Source organism: Barbus barbus (assembly GCF_936440315.1).
Source record: "Barbus barbus genome assembly, chromosome: 31".
NCBI classification, from domain to species: Eukaryota; Metazoa; Chordata; class Actinopteri; order Cypriniformes; family Cyprinidae; genus Barbus; species Barbus barbus.
In genome coordinates this window covers 25,954,417-25,970,636 of record NC_136759.1, presented here as the reverse complement: position 1 = coordinate 25,970,636, position 16,220 = coordinate 25,954,417, and the positions used below count along the sequence as shown (strand labels likewise).

The following is a 16,220-nucleotide window of genomic DNA, read 5'->3' as shown; positions in this document are numbered from 1 at the left end:
AGACGCTTCTGACGTTGTTTCTGTTTCAGAAGTGGCTTGGTAGCCCTTTTCCTGAAGACGTCTGAGCGTGGAGACTCTTGATGCACTGACTCCAGCTTCAGTCCACTCCTCGTGAAGCTCTCCCAAGTGTTTGAATCAGCTTTGCTTGACAGTATTCTCAAGCTTGCGGTCATCCCTGTTGCTTGTGCACCCTTTCCTACCCAATTTCTTCCTTCCAGTCAACTTTGCATTTAATATGCTTTGATACAGCACTCTGTAAACAGCCACACCTTTCAGCAATGACCCTCTGTGACTTACCCTCTTTGTGGAGGGCGTCAATGATTGTTTTATGGACCATTGCCAAGTCAGTATGTTCTCCATTATTGTGGTTTCAAAGAACAAGAGATACGCAGAATTTATACTGTAGAGATGGTCGTTAATTGAAACTCAAATGTAAATATTCTAATATTTTGAGATACTGATTTTTGACTTTCATGAGCTGTAAGCTCTAATCATCAAAATTAAAACAAAACAACTTTTGAAGTGTTTTACTTTACATGCAATGAATCTAAAATAAATAAAAGTTTCACTTTTTGAAATACGTTACAAGAAAAAAGGAACCTTTTCACCATATTCTAATTTTCTGAGATGTACCTGTATACGATTATTAATAAGATCAGTAATTATGTACTAATCTAAAACTTATCTAATAGATTAATAAGATTAGATAAGTCTACAAGTTATGCTAAATAGCATGCTCTTTACTTTAGCTAAGACATTTCAAGCCTTCGACCAACAGAAAGAGCATACAGTACCATTTCATATTTGCTAAAACGCCTATTTTTTCTTAGGCTTTGTAGGCTCAGGCTATAAATTATTATTATTATTATTATTATTTTCCTCAAGGGTTTGCCGACATAATAGCCATAGAGGAAAAAAAAAACACCAAGACTGTCAGATCAGGATCAATCTTTGAGAAGTCAAGATGCAGCCTACTTTCATGGATGTTTTTTTTTTTTACAGGTAATTATATCATCCATTCAGATAATTAATGATATAGACACACCTGTCTCTCTCTCTCTCTCTCTCTAGATATACATAGGCACGTAGATTTGGAAGGCTTTGGTTCTTTAAGCCACAAAGCTTGCAATATTTGGACCTCCCTAAATAGCATGATCAGTAAAACTGCAGTGGAGTTCAGTGCAGTGGATGGTGGTGTCTAGCAGTTGTCAATATATTAAGGCACATGGTCAATGACAGACTCAATACATTTTTTCTTAGTCTATAACATGTGTATGCTTTCTATGCGGCTTGGTAAATATTTAATATTCAAGTAAATTTGCTTCTTTGTCAGGTTTTCTCAAGGCTTGCGAATGAGGCAGGTTGATATGAAGACAGGATGGTATAGCTAAAAGCTCAGCAACACTCTCTAAGATGTCATCCTGTGTAAGAAGAGTGCGCAGACATGCAATGAGGCAATATGAAAACAAAGCAGGACAACGCCTTGGAGGTGAAATGGAGTTTGTTGTCATCGATGAGAGCAACTTCCGCCATAAACAAAAGGTATTCTATTAGAATACTTATTTTTATTTATTATACAGTTAAAAAAAAAAAAAAAAAACTAACACTAGATTGCTCTATTCTTTTTGTATCTGTTTTCTTTTTTTTTTTATTATATAACAATAAAAACCTTTCTACGTGTACTGCTTTAGGCTAACTGAGACTTGTTATAGCACTTGCATATCATTGCCCTTTTGTTGATTTTGATTGCTTCCATTGAACTCATTTGTAAGTCGCTTTGGATAAAAGCGTCTGCTAAATTACTAAATGTAATGTAAATGTAAGGATTATGTTTAAACTATCTTCCTTTGTTTGTGCTGCATTCTGATACTAGAATGTGTAACAATATCAGCCCCAGCTTCCTAGTTGCCAACTAAATTGCAGATAGTATGCTAGTCAGACCCGGAGCTACATTTTTTGTGTTATTTATGTTACTTATGTTTTAAATTAAGTATTTAAGAATAAAATATATAAAATGTTACTGTGCTTGTGACTGGCTGTACATGACGCATTGATCCAATATGAATAGAATGAACAGAAATAGAAATGAAAATAGGGCCCTTAGGGTCAGGCTATATGACTAATATGACAATTCACAATGGTGAATTGAAGTGTCAGATGTTAAGAAAATATGTTGTTTTTTTACAGTATGCTCGTGGGAGAATATCCAGCACCTGGAGATGCAAAAATGGGGTTTTTGGGATGCTTGGAGTAAAAGAAAAGCCTCGAAGACCTATTCTGAGGCTGGTCAAGAAGAGGTCCCGCGACCATCTGATTCCCTTAGTGGTGAAGCATGTGCAGCCTGGGACAAGAATCCTTAGTGATGAGTGGAGAGCATAGGGGTGCTCTCACCAACTTGGGCTACAGGCATTTCACCGTGAATCATTCTAGATGGTTTGTTGATCCTGTAAGTGGAGCTCACACTTAGCACTTGGAGAGGGCATGGTTAACATACAAATCGATAATTTGGCGATTGAGGGGAAACCGAACTGCCAAGCTTTTGAAAGAGCATCTTGCAGTTATAGAATGGACATACTGGCTTGGAAACAAGCATAAGGAAGGATTACTTGGTCATTTGTTAAAGGACATTCGGCACCAGTTTCCCTGTTAGATAATAATTGTAAGCCATTGGTAGGGTATAGAGTGTAGAAACCAGAATTATATGTTAGTTGCAGGGGTTTTTGTGAGCAGGAGCCTAAAGCTTCAGCTATCTTAAAGAAAAAAGATGATGGATCCTTGCTGGATATTTACATGAACTAAACAGCTTTATGGTTTTGTTAAGTGTTTTCAGATAAAGGCACTAAAAGTTCATGGTATATATACTGAATTCCTTCTCAGCTCTTCCCAGGCATTGCTGTTGATTTAATTGTGTTAAGAACTGGGTTAACTGGGTTGCTGTTCAAGAATAAAGCAGAAAGTTGAGATCAAAGTCTTTTTGTGTCCATAGTTTATTGTGTGCAAAAGCTTAAACTTTCATGTTCATATTCATATTCATGTCATATCACAATTATGCCATCATTAATAACACACCGTTTATCCATATTTAAAAGGACCAAGTCACCACTTTAGTTGAGGGGCCACACACATGATGAAGTCATGAGAAGCTAATGCTTAGTTAATGATGAGTACTGTATTTGGTGTAGCGTAAACATTATTTCAGTTATTAATAAAAAAAATCACATAAATCCATGCCTAAAGAAGCATGCTCTCTACACTCCAACTTCCTGTCAACTATGTCTAACAGTTGTTGTCTGGGTTATTTGGCATCTCATCTCTCTCTTTCTCTCTGCTCACCTGTAGTTTCCTTCCTGGATCTCTCTCTCCTCCTCTCTGCATCGGCTGACCGTTGCAGCTCCAGTTCTCCTCAGATCAGAGAAGGTGACATTATGTCTAAAACCTTTACCCAAAAAATTTCAAGTAGCTCCTTCCAAGACTCCAGAGCAGATGCAGGATAAAACTCTCTGTCAGAAAGGAGGAATAGAGTGCAAGTGAAGAGGAAAAGGAGGGGTAGACTCTGCTCATGTTTGCTGTTAAGGAGGAGTTTCTCTGAACTACACACACATTTTCAAATATGGACACACAGACACACACTGAAACCAAACAGTAATAAATGACTGAAATACAATATCAGTGTGTCAACCTTATCAGATGAAGAGATCTGCTTTAGTGAGTGAGTGAGTGAGTGTGAGTGTGTGTGTGTGTGTGTGTGTGTGTGTGTGTGTGTGTGTGTGTGTGTGTGTGTGTGTGTGTTTGTGAGTGTGAGAGAGAGTCTGTGAGAGTGTGAGTGTGTGTGTGTGTGTGTGTGTGTGTGTGAGAGAGAGTGTGTGAGAGAGTGTGTGAGTGTGAGACAGAGTCTGTGAGAGTGTGAGTGTGTGTGTGTGTGTGTGTGTGTGAGAGTGTGAGAGAGAGTCTGTGAGAGTGTGAGTATGTGTGTGTGTGTGTGTGTGTGTGTGTGTGTGTGTGTGTGAGAGAGAGTGTGTGAGTGTGAGAGTCTGTGAGAGTGTGAGTATGTGCGTGTGTGTGTGTGTGCATGTTTATGTGGTTTATGAGGACACAAATTTGTATAATGGCATGGGTATGACAGAGGTATTACAATATGAAGGTGGTTTATGAGGACACGGCCTATGTCCTCGTAATATAACAAGCCTTAAAAAACATACTAAATGGTGTTTTTTTGAAAATCTAAAAATGCACAAAGTCCCCTGTGAGGGCTAAGCATAGGTGTAGGGTTGGTGTAGGGCAATTGCACACACAGTTTGTTCAGTATAAAAACCATTACGCCTATGGAGAGTCTCCATAAACCACTGGAACGTGTGTGTGTGTGTGTGTGTGTGAGTGTGAGTATGTGTGAGTGTGAGGATTGTGTTTCTGCCCCTGCACAAGGTTGTAGCACTTTAATTCATAAATGTGATCTAACAAAGAGTTACAAATATTAACCATATATACTGTTTATATTGCTTGTAATTGGGATGAAGTAAACATCTGTTGAGTATTTTAACATAACATGTTTAATTGTGTTGAATTAAATTCCCAAAACTGCAGGGGGTCCACCAGACTCACGAACACTGGCTGAATAACAAAAATATGAACACCACACAAGGGTTAAAACATAAGCATTTTAATTAGTGCTGTCAAATGATTAATCGCAATTCATCGCATCCAAAATAAAAGTTTTTTGTTCACATAATATATGCATGTGTAATCTGTTATGTATATATTAGTACACAAACATGCATGTATATTTAAGAAAAATTGTATGTTTATATATATGAAATATATTTACATATAATATAAATTATATATATATATATATATATACAGTGGTGTGAAAAAGTGTTCCTGATTTTTTATTTTTTTGCATGTTTTTACATGTTTGTCACACTTTAATGTTTCAGATCATCAAACTAATTTAAATATTAATCAAAGATAACACAAGTAAACACAACATGCAGTTTTTGAATTAAGATTTTTATTATGAAGGGAAAACAAAATCCAAACCCAAAGCCCTGTGTGAAAAAGTGCTTGCCCCCTAAACCTAATAACTGGTTGGGTCACCCTTAGCAGCAACAACTGCAGTCAAGCGTTTGTGATAACTTGCAATGAGTCTGTTACAGCGCTGTGGAGGAATGTTGGCCCACTCATTTTGGCAGAATTGTTGTAATTTAGCCACATTGGAGGGTTTTCGAGCATGAACCGCCTTTTTAAGGTCATGCCACAGCATCTCAATAGGATGCAGGTCAGGACTTTGACTAGGCCACTCCAAAGTCTTCATTTTGTTTTTCTTCAGCCATTCAGAGGTGGATTTGCTGGTGTATTTTGGATCATTGTCCTGCTGCAGAACCCAAATTCTCTTCAGCTTGAGGTCACTGTAATGGGGCGAACAAGACGTGAGACGTGCGGATCCAAGTGCAAGCTTTTATTTACAGGCATGGTCAATAACAGGCAGGGTTGAACAAACAGCAAACATGTACTCAAGTAAACAGGCGTGGTCGGCGATCAGCGTACAATATCCAATGGGTTTGACAGAAGGGATAATCCAGGTACGAGAGCAATAATTCAATTGAGGTGTGTCAGGATCCTACCCTGACAGTCTTGTCTGTCTTGTCCCTGTTCAATGTTTCTTTGTTTGTTTTGTGTCTGAGCACATGGCTCTGTCTCTGTTTGTGTTTGCCACATGCTCCTCTTGTCCAACCTCCCTGTTTCCCATGGTCACGCCCCCTTGTTTAGTCATTGTCTAGTCCTCGTTTGCTTGATTGTGTTCACCTGATCCTCGTGTGCTCTGCTGCTTTATATTGGGTTCCTTTCCCTTGTGTCCTTGCTGGTTCGTTTTGGTGTCTACCAGTTTCTTGGTCCTAAAGATATCCTTTGATCTAGCTCAAGTGATTTTTGATCTCTTGTCTTATTTTATATCCTCGGTTCCTTTTTTGTTTTCTCTAGTTCTGTCTAGTTCTTGTTTTTTGATTGTGTATTCTTATCTAGTGTTTTCTCTTGATTAGATTTTCTTTTGTCTGTCTTGTGTCGTTGTGTTGTCTTGAGTCTTGTCTTGTGTGTTATTGTGTTTTGCCCTGTCCTGTCCTTACCCAGATTCCCTGGCCTCTGACCCCTACCACCTGGAAGCAGCTCTCCACTCTCACGAGTCAGGTCTCTGGTTCTGTGAGTCGCTACCCGGCGGCTAGACTGGTGCGACGTCTGAGATTCACTTCAAGCTACGGGGTCCCTGTCTTCCTGCCTTCCTCTGGAGCTGCTGCCTCTGTGCTTGAGTCCGCTGCCTCCTTGGACTGGCTCAGTGGTCATCCCTCCTGCCTGTATTGTTGTCTGCCCTGCCCCTCTGTTTGGACTGATTCACTTCTCACTCCCCCTGCTGTTTCTAGTCAACGTCTTGTCAATAAATTACCATTGTCTGCTCATTTGCATCTGGGTCCCATTTCTTGCAGATCCCTGACAGAACGAACCAGCCAGTTCAGGACCCAGCAATGAGCATCCGTATTGTTCCTCCCAGTACTGCCAAGGGAAGACTGGAACTCCAACGGGCAGTGGCATCGCTCCGCCAGCAGGGCCGGGAGGTGGGTTCATTTGCCCAATTCTTCTGGACCATGGCAAGGGGCTTGGAGTACCCGGACTCAACTCTTAAGGAGGCTTTTAATCTCTGCTTGGATGACCCCCTACCACAATGGGAGATGGAGCAACTAAGAGGCCTAGATTATTGGACCTTTTTAAAGTATTTGCACCATCGCAAGGATTGGCAGATCCTTACACCACCAGAGTCAGCCTGCAGAGACCATGCCACCCTCCCTCTCATTTCAAGTCAAGTTCAAGACCCTCTTCAGTCTCCTACGTTAAAACGTAGACTGAGGAGGAAGAGAGCAGCTAAGACTGCTGTATCGGTTTCCGAGTCCACGGAGTTAACTGCAGTCAGTGTAGAAGCGATCACGGCAAAGGATCCTAGGTCTGTTCCAGTTATCCCTGGGCCTGTCCAGTCTTCTCCACTCATCCCAGGTCCAGACTGCAGCGACCAACCTGTTCTCTTACCCTTGCTGAGTCAAGTCCCAGATCATCTTCTGACTCCAATAAAGCGTAGGTCAAGACGAAGGAAAGCAACCCAGAACACTGCATCGGTCTCTGAGCCAGTTGAGTCCGTTCCTGCCAGTCCTGGGCTAGTTGAGTCCACTCCAGTCAGTCCAGAGCCTGTCAAGCCTGCTCCAGTCAGTCCAGAGCCTGTCAAGCCTGCTCCAGTCAGTCCAGAGCCTGTCAAGCCTGCTCCAGTCAGTCCAGAACCAGTCAAGTCAGATTCTTTCATCCCAGAGATGGCCAAATTAGCAGCAATAACTTCAAATGTGGTTAAGTTCAATATAGTCAACTCAGAAGCAGCCACGGCTGCTGCCGCCTCCCCAGTAGCAGTTGATCACACACTGCTGTGCCCCCAGAAGCCAAAGCGAAGGAGGGCCCGGGTGGTGCAGTTTGACATTGCCTCTCAAGGCGTCCCAAGTCCTCTGGTCCAAGAGGGCCTAAGCCACGAGATCCCAGGCACATTGGTCCAGGTGGGCCTGAGTCAAGAGGCCCCAAGTCCAGTGGTCCAGGATGACTCGAGTCAGGATGCCTTGCCTCCAGAGGTCTTGGAGGACCAGACTGAGAAGGTTCCTAGTCCAGTCGTCCAGGTGGACCCAAGTCTGGAGGCCCAAGGTCCAATGGTCCTGAAGAAACCAACTCTGATGGTCCAATATCCAGTGGTCCCAGAAGTATGTAACCCGGTTGAACCACACCCTTGGCTGCCCACTTCACCTGTTGTCTCTGCCCTAGTGAAGGAATCTGTGACTGTTCGTGTAACTTTACCTGAACCACCTGTTAATCCTGTCACGCCCAAGAACGGCAGTCATGTCAGTCGTGCCATGTCCTCGGAGCCTGTCCTGGTTCCAAACTTGAAGGCCTGTCCTGAGCATTCTAATCTGCCTGCTACAGCCAAGAAGGCCATATCTGTACTGCCAACCAGTCATGTCATGACTGAAGGGGATGCTGTCTGTCAAGTTCTGTTCTCTGAGACTGTTCCTGCCTCAGTCACAGATGCCTGCCCAGAGCGGTCAAATCCCCCAGCTATGGCCATGCAGGCCGACTCTGAGCAGTCCGCTCACCTTGTTGCGACCATTGAAGCTGTTAAGCAGCCCGCTCCCACCGTCCCGGCCACAAAGGTCCATGTCAAGCAGCCCGATCTTCCTGCAATGGCCATGGAGGCCATTCCTGGGCAGCCAGTTCGCTCAGCCACAGCTCTGGTCCAGAAGCCTCCAGTGTCTGCTCCAGCTCCAGTGCCCGCTCCTCCAGAGCGCCCTCCAGTGGCCACTCCCCAGTCAGTCCCAGAGTCTGTCCTTGCGGTCCCACAGGGCCCGTCAGAGTCAAGCCCAGTGTCTGTCCCTGAAGCCCTGGAGTGTGCTTCCAAGCCTGTACCTGAGCCTGTTCTTGCATCTCCTGACCCTGTTTTCCAAGAATGCACCCTCCCTGCCAGTGCAGTCATGGCCCCCGAGTTTGTCCCAAGGTCCGTCACCAGTCAGGAGTTGGCTCCAGAGACCACTAAGGCCATTTTGACGACTCCACCACTGAAACAGGCCTCCAATTTCTCCAGAAGGACCACCAACAAGGTCCCCATCCCGCCCTCCCTGTTACCAAGGCCTTATGAGTTCGCTAAGCCGACACCTCCCTGGTCGGCCACAAGCTATTTCCCTGGAGTATTTTCCTCCCCAGTCCCACCCCCTATGTTTAAGGGCCCCCCTGGAACTCAAAGTTTTCTTCCCAGCCCGCCCTCCCAGTTGGTACCCCCCTTTGACTCCTTTGCCCAGTGTGGACGCCTGGAGGCGTCCGTTGGGGGGAGGGTACTGTCAGGATCCTACCCTGACAGTCTTGTCTGTCTTGTCCCTGTTCAATGTTTCTTTGTTTGTTTTGTGTCTGAGCACATGGCTCTGTCTCTGTTTGTGTTTGCCACATGCTCCTCTTGTCCAACCTCCCTGTTTCCCATGGTCACGCCCCCTTGTTTAGTCATTGTCTAGTCCTCGTTTGCTTGATTGTGTTCACCTGATCCTCGTGTGCTCTGCTGCTTTATATTGGGTTCCTTTCCCTTGTGTCCTTGCTGGTTCGTTTTGGTGTCTACCAGTTTCTTGGTCCTAAAGATATCCTTTGATCTAGCTCAAGTGATTTTTGATCTCTTGTCTTATTTTATATCCTCGGTTCCTTTTTTGTTTTCTCTAGTTCTGTCTAGTTCTTGTTTTTTGATTGTGTATTCTTATCTAGTGTTTTCTCTTGATTAGATTTTCTTTTGTCTGTCTTGTGTCGTTGTGTTGTCTTGAGTCTTGTCTTGTGTGTTATTGTGTTTTGCCCTGTCCTGTCCTTACCCAGATTCCCTGGCCTCTGACCCCTACCACCTGGAAGCAGCTCTCCACTCTCACGAGTCAGGTCTCTGGTTCTGTGAGTCGCTACCCGGCGGCTAGACTGGTGCGACGTCTGAGATTCACTTCAAGCTACGGGGTCCCTGTCTTCCTGCCTTCCTCTGGAGCTGCTGCCTCTGTGCTTGAGTCCGCTGCCTCCTTGGACTGGCTCAGTGGTCATCCCTCCTGCCTGTATTGTTGTCTGCCCTGCCCCTCTGTTTGGACTGATTCACTTCTCACTCCCCCTGCTGTTTCTAGTCAACGTCTTGTCAATAAATTACCATTGTCTGCTCATTTGCATCTGGGTCCCATTTCTTGCAGATCCCTGACAAGGTGCAAACAGAGTCCGAATGGCAAGGCAAAGGGTAAATCCAGAAAACATGAGCAGGAGTCAAAACACAAGAGAACACACAAGGTAAAGCAAGGTAAAGCAAGGCAAGACTATGACTATGACTTGGGCTGCGTAGAGTAGCTATCGCTATGAAAGTGATAAACACAATACAATACTCGGCATCTAGCAAGAGGGAGTCCATGGTTTATAAAGCCTGAGTGATTAGTGTGATCAGCTGTGTAATCAGTGAAAACAGCTGTGTGTGTCATCAGTGCAATGAATGATGGTGATTGTAGTGAAGTGCAAGAGTCCATGCGGTGAGTGGGTGATTAACCGGAAATGCATGGACCAGATTCATGACAATCACAAACAGATGGCCAGACATTGTCCTTCAGGATTTTTTGGTAGACAGCTGAATTCATGGTTCCATTTATCACAGCAAGTCTTCCAGGTCCTGAAGCAGCAAAACAGCCCCAGACCATCACACTACCACCACCATATTTTACTGTTGGTATGATGTCCTTTTTCTGAAATGCTGTGTTACTTTTACGCCAGATGTAATGGGACACACACCTTCCAAAAAGTTCAACTTTTGTCTCGTCAGTCCACAGAGTATTTTCCCAAAAGTCTTGGGGATCATCAAGATGTTTTCTGGCAAAACTGAGACAAGCTTTATGTTCTTTTTGCTCAGCAGCAGTTTTCGTCTTGGACGTCTGCCATGCAGGCCATTTTTGCCCAGTCTCTTTCTTATGGTGGAGTCATGAACACTGACCTTAACCAAACATGCAATAAAATAAAAAATCAGGAAGGGGGCCAACACTTTTTCACACCACTGTAAATACACATACACACATATAAACAAAACTCTAAAATAACATGCAACAACATTTAAAAGCTAACTAACATTAGAGTTAATTTTGAGCAACAAAAAAGGCCTTTGAAAGATGCAACTGCTAATGTTGACAGGTAATATAAAATTAATAATATTACAGGTATTTTATTTAATTTAAAAAGTAATAAAACATTAAATTATATATTTTTATAATTTTATTAAAAATTTAGCAAATCATTGCAGAAACATTATGAAAAGTCATTTTCAAAACAAGAGAATCAAAACAAAATTATCACACTCTCAGAAAAAAGGGTACAAAGCTGTCATGTGGCATGTGGTACTCTGACAATATGGATGTTGTGTTTGTCAAGCAAAGTTTAAGCTGGATTCCTCTCTCACCCCATGCTGAGAGTTGTGGAATATGAGGCACTAATAAAGAAGCATCATAATGCAGTTTTTGTGTTATTATATTTTTTATTAATAATGAAGAAAATAAAATTAAAAAGAAATGAAAAAATATATATATATATATATTTCTATGTCACTAAGTAAATTTGATCATGTGAACTCTACAAACGGTGAGATGTTCTTGCCTCCATTGAAGCACAAGATGTTCTTTGGATCATTCTCAAAAGATACTGAAGAACATGATCATAAAGTGCTTAGGAAATATTTTTTGAATACAGATATTATTTTTGCAATTCTGTTTGGTGCTGCTAGTGGTGAGTAAATGTCATTTACTCACCCTCAAGTTTTTACAAACCTTTCCTTTTTCTGCTGAACACTGTAGAAGAAATGTGGCTAACCAAACAGTTACTGGTACCCACTGACTTTCAGAGTATTTTTAATTTTTTCCCATAGAAGTCAATGGCTACCACATACAAAGAAAGAGACCCATACAGGTTTGGAACAACATGAGGGTGGGTAAATGATAGAATTTTCATTTTTGGTAAACTATCCCTTTAATTCAACTTACTAGAGCTCTTTATCTCATTCGGACTGGCAAAATCTTTGCAGGTTAAGCTGTGCTCTGAAGTTCTTGCAAAATACAAAGTAAATAAGTGGATCCAAGCAGGCGTTTATTACTGTGAGCAGGACAGTCAGCTCCTTCAGGATGTAGAAAACCTGCTGTGCTCTGCAGTCTTGCAGCAGGGGTTTGATGAATATGTACGGCAGTCTCACCAGATGATACGGCACAAAACACACGCAGAAAACCACCATCAGAACTCGCATGTTACGCTTTGACTTGCCGAGCTTAGCATTACCAGGATGATCCGGCATTGTGCGCTGAGCTTGACGAAGCTTCTGTACATTCAACCAGTAGAACAGAATCAGGGATACCAGCACCAACAAAAACAATGGAAAGATAGTGATCTGCAAGACCAAGTAGATCTGTTTGAGTAAGCTGTTATGAAAGCTGTCACAGTCGAAACCTCCGTGGGCAGATGTTTGTTTATCAGCGCTGAGAAAAGCAGCAACGTAAGCTAAATTTGAGCACAGCAGAACAGCCCAAGACACGATGCAGATGTAGCGTGTCGAACGGACTGTTTGCAGTGGGTGAGTCTCCATTGGCCGTGTGATTTTCATATACCTGAAACAAAAGATCAGTGAATCGTAGTATACAGAGAAATATGTCATATAGAACTAGGGCCATCCTCAGGAAGCAATGCTGTTTGTGTCTCTATGACTTGCTACTGATAATAAAACAATAATAAAATTAAAATCTGGTGTTACTTTTTATTTATTTGACAATGCTGAATTTGTCTTTTTCTTTTATTTTCTGTTCAACCCTATTATGCTGTGCTAAAACATAGTAATACATTATAAAATTGCATTACTCTATGAAAAGTAACTAATTGCATTAGCTTAGTTTAGCATTTAGTTACTTTTTATGGAAAGTAATGTGTTGCATTACTTCCGTGTTACTTTTTGTCACCTGCACTGTAAAAAAAAAAAAAGAAATCTGTCAAATTTACGGTAAAAAAAACAGCAGCTGTAAAACTGTAAAAAAAAAAAAAAGACGGTAACAACATTTCAGGTTTTATCTAAAATTTACAGTTAAATACCGTAATTTCATTAACTGGTACAATGTTGAAATACCAACTTATTGAAGTACTGAAATCTGCTTTGTACCTTTGAAATAAACTGATGAGAAAGTCACATGATGAACCAAAGCCCATCACAAGTAGCTTTTAATTAATAACATATATAGAAGGTGCACAGTGCCATACACACAAGCACTAAACACCATCATGATGAAACTCATTAAACTGAAATATGCAATAAACGTTAAAGGTGCTGTATGTAGGAGTTTGACTCTACTAAAGCATAAAAATACCATAATATGTTTGCAGATATTTAAGAAACATGCTAAGTTAACATACTTGTTTATCTGAAAAATAATGTATAATAATAATAATAAATAGCATATCGTTAAAAAATACTGCTATTTTCACTTGGTGTAAATAGAATCCATTGCTATTTGCACTTTTTAGCATATTTAAAAAATATGCTATTTGCACTTCGTATAAATATCATCTATTGTTATTTGCACTTAGTGTAAATAGCCGCTGTCTTTACTTTTTTTACTGTTCAATGAAGTGACTGATGGCCATGTGTTGTATTAATGGTTTCAGTTGTAATAGTTTTTGACAAATGTGATAACGTGCATGAGGGTTGAACTATGACTGATTTTTGGGTATTATAAAACATGCTGGAGACATTTGAAATGATTAGACACTCACGAGACGTTCATTCTCGTGAGTGTCTACATTCCGTCGCAAGCGCACGTGAGCACAGCTTTACAGAAACTCGCTGATATGATCACAGACACAGAACAACAACACCCGGACTCTGTTTTAATCATTCTCAGGGGCTTTAATAAAGCCAATCTCTCCCGTGAACTGCCAAAATACAGACAGCACATCACATGTCCCACCAGAGACAGTAATATACTGGATCACTGTTACACAGCGATAAAGGACGCATATCACTAGGCTCCACGAGCAGCTATAGGACTCTCTGATCACTGTTTAGTTCATCTTATTCTGTCCTACAGGAAGAAACTTAAATCTGCAAAACCTGTATTAAGAACTGTTAAAAGATGGACTAATTTACTGTTCAATGAAGTGACTGATGGCCATGTGTTGTATTAATGGTTTCAGTTGTAATAGTTTTTGACAAATGTGATAACGTGCATGAGGGTTGAACTATGACTGATTTTTGGGTATTATAAAACATGCTGGAGACATTTTAAATGATTTTTGCGCAGTTCATTATACTTATTTCACAGAATAAACATTGTTATTTCATGGCATAAATATTTATGTCACTCAGAGACAGACATAGTTAGCTCGTCAAAAACGTGACATTAAGCTGTCACAATTTAATTGAAAATCAAGTAAATATTTTTTACCAGAAAAGGATGAACATCCATACCTGTTTGCAGCGATGTAGCCCATGAAGAGAATACTGGAGTACATGTTGAGGTAGGAAGCTGGAGCACCAAAGTTACAGTAGATACGCTGAATTTCCATTGAATTTCTAGCATATTTAGCGATGCGTAATATCAAACACAGGCACACAAACAAGTCGGCTATAGCCAGATTCTTCATATAGATTGTGATGCTGGATGGATTTGTAGCTTTGCAGAAGTACACATAAACTGTAATGCTGTTGAGCACCAGGCTTGCCAGAAAAATCACTGAGTATAAACATAGGAAGAACGGACGAGCTGGCATTTCAGACAAGCCACAAGCTCCTTCAGTTGAATTGGTTGTGTTTTGGTCCATGATGGTGCTGGACAGTGAACCAGAAATGGAATAGACTGGTACCCACTGCAAGAGAGATTGCAATATATTTGTACATATAACAATTGTATTATATATATAAATATATATTCCTTCAATATTTGCATTTAGTCTAAATGTAGGCTACTTTAAGACTGGAAATGTATTTTCTTGCCCGAAATACATTTTGAAATATATTTTGGTATATGAGGGTTGAAACTAAATATATTTTCCATTTCAAAAATATATTTCATAGAGATTTACTCTTTACAACATATATTTAAAATATATTTTGGTTACTTTTTTCAACTTTACAGGAGAGCCAAAACAGAAATTTTACCATAGTTTGATCTGACTTTGTGTACTGATTTCAATTGTTTATAATAAAAATTTGTACACTCATGGATGACAATACTTTTGCCAGTTTTGCCCCTAGTCTGACAGTCTCACCAGAAATAATGTTCATGTTATAATCCACGTATCTTCGTTTCCTGTTCACTACCCTCAACCTCAATAAGGCCACAGTTTACCACACAGCCAGTATGAATAAACGAATTCACAGCTCAGAGACACACAAGTGATCATTTATGCTAACTTTTATTTATTATTCATTCATTCATTTTGTTTTCATTACGATACTCTTTTATACTATTTTTCTCTGTGGTCAGTTGTTCAATAGATTTATTTCATGCTGTTCTAAAACGCATCTCATTTTGCTTTTATATTCTGAGAATCATGAAGCCACAAACCCTCTTTGCTATATTGAGAAGAATGAAAATCATGATTAAAATTTGAGTTGGATTAATTTACTTAGAACTACTTCTGAGATACTTCTAGTTTCACATTACTTGAAACAAAGCAAGACTTACCGTAGCGCTCTATCTTGAGACTCTACAGATGAACACTGTCTGCCACTTCCTTAATAAAAGGAACCTCATCTTGAGTTTGTCAAATGTTTTATAAGACGCAATAATATTATAATAATATTTGTTTGTTTGGTAAATGGAAATGGGATTAGGGATTAGAAAGATTAATTTGCATATTAGAGCCACTGTGGGAGTTAGTTACACTCTTTAACAGTAAGGTTGGAAGAATCTGTAGAGAGTATAAAGAATTTTTTCTTTTTTTTTTCTTTTTTTTTTGCTGCTCAAATGCGGAAGTTCCTCGTCTCACATTGTTATACTCCTCACCATATTGCATTCATCTAAATAAAGCCAAATGACCTCTCAGCTCAGTATTTACTTCAGCTTGTTTGCGGACCACCTCCGCATTAGTTCTTGCGTGTTTTCTCAGGACAGCGATGACCTCCGGCTCTTCTGGATTCTGACCCTCTTAGTCCCCTGGAATCAAGACAGCGTTTGTCTTTTTCAACTTTCCTCTTTACTGGGAAAATTTCCTTTTTTTTATGTTGGTCACTGTGGAGGTCGAGAAATCTCTGCCTTTGGTGTACCATAGACAGTAAAACAAGACATAAATAGTGTATAACAGAAAATATAAAATTACACGCATCACTTACAAAGCATGAAACAAATGTCAAATTATTCAGACACAATTTTGTCTTTACCATTCCAATACTTTTGAAGGGCACTGTATATATATATAGAGAGAGAGAGAGAGAGAGAGAGAGACAGTGTCATGCACTTACTTAGCCCTTTGTTGTATGTATATATATATATTACGTTAGTTACTTGCGTCCGACGTACTTACGTACTTACAGTCGTGACATTATGCACGCGAGTGTGTGATTGTGCTTGCATTTGTAAAGGTGCATTTGTGTGTATGCGTGAAAAATAAAAGATGTAGCAACAGATTGCAATGATAAA

General features: G+C 40.6%; 1 protein-coding gene across 1 annotated transcript; it reads right to left on the bottom strand.

The window, feature by feature from the left end:
- Positions 1-11,599: 11,599 nt before the first annotated feature.
- Positions 11,600-14,400, bottom strand: LOC306851761 (G-protein coupled receptor 87-like; the record flags this gene model as incomplete). The annotated part of the gene is made up of 2 exons (XM_079388194.1): positions 11,600-12,200; positions 14,048-14,400. The coding sequence occupies 2 exons, from the start codon at positions 14,398-14,400 to the stop codon at positions 11,600-11,602; spliced, it is 954 nt and encodes a 317-aa protein (XP_079244320.1).
- Between the last annotated feature and the right edge of the window lie 1,820 nt (positions 14,401-16,220).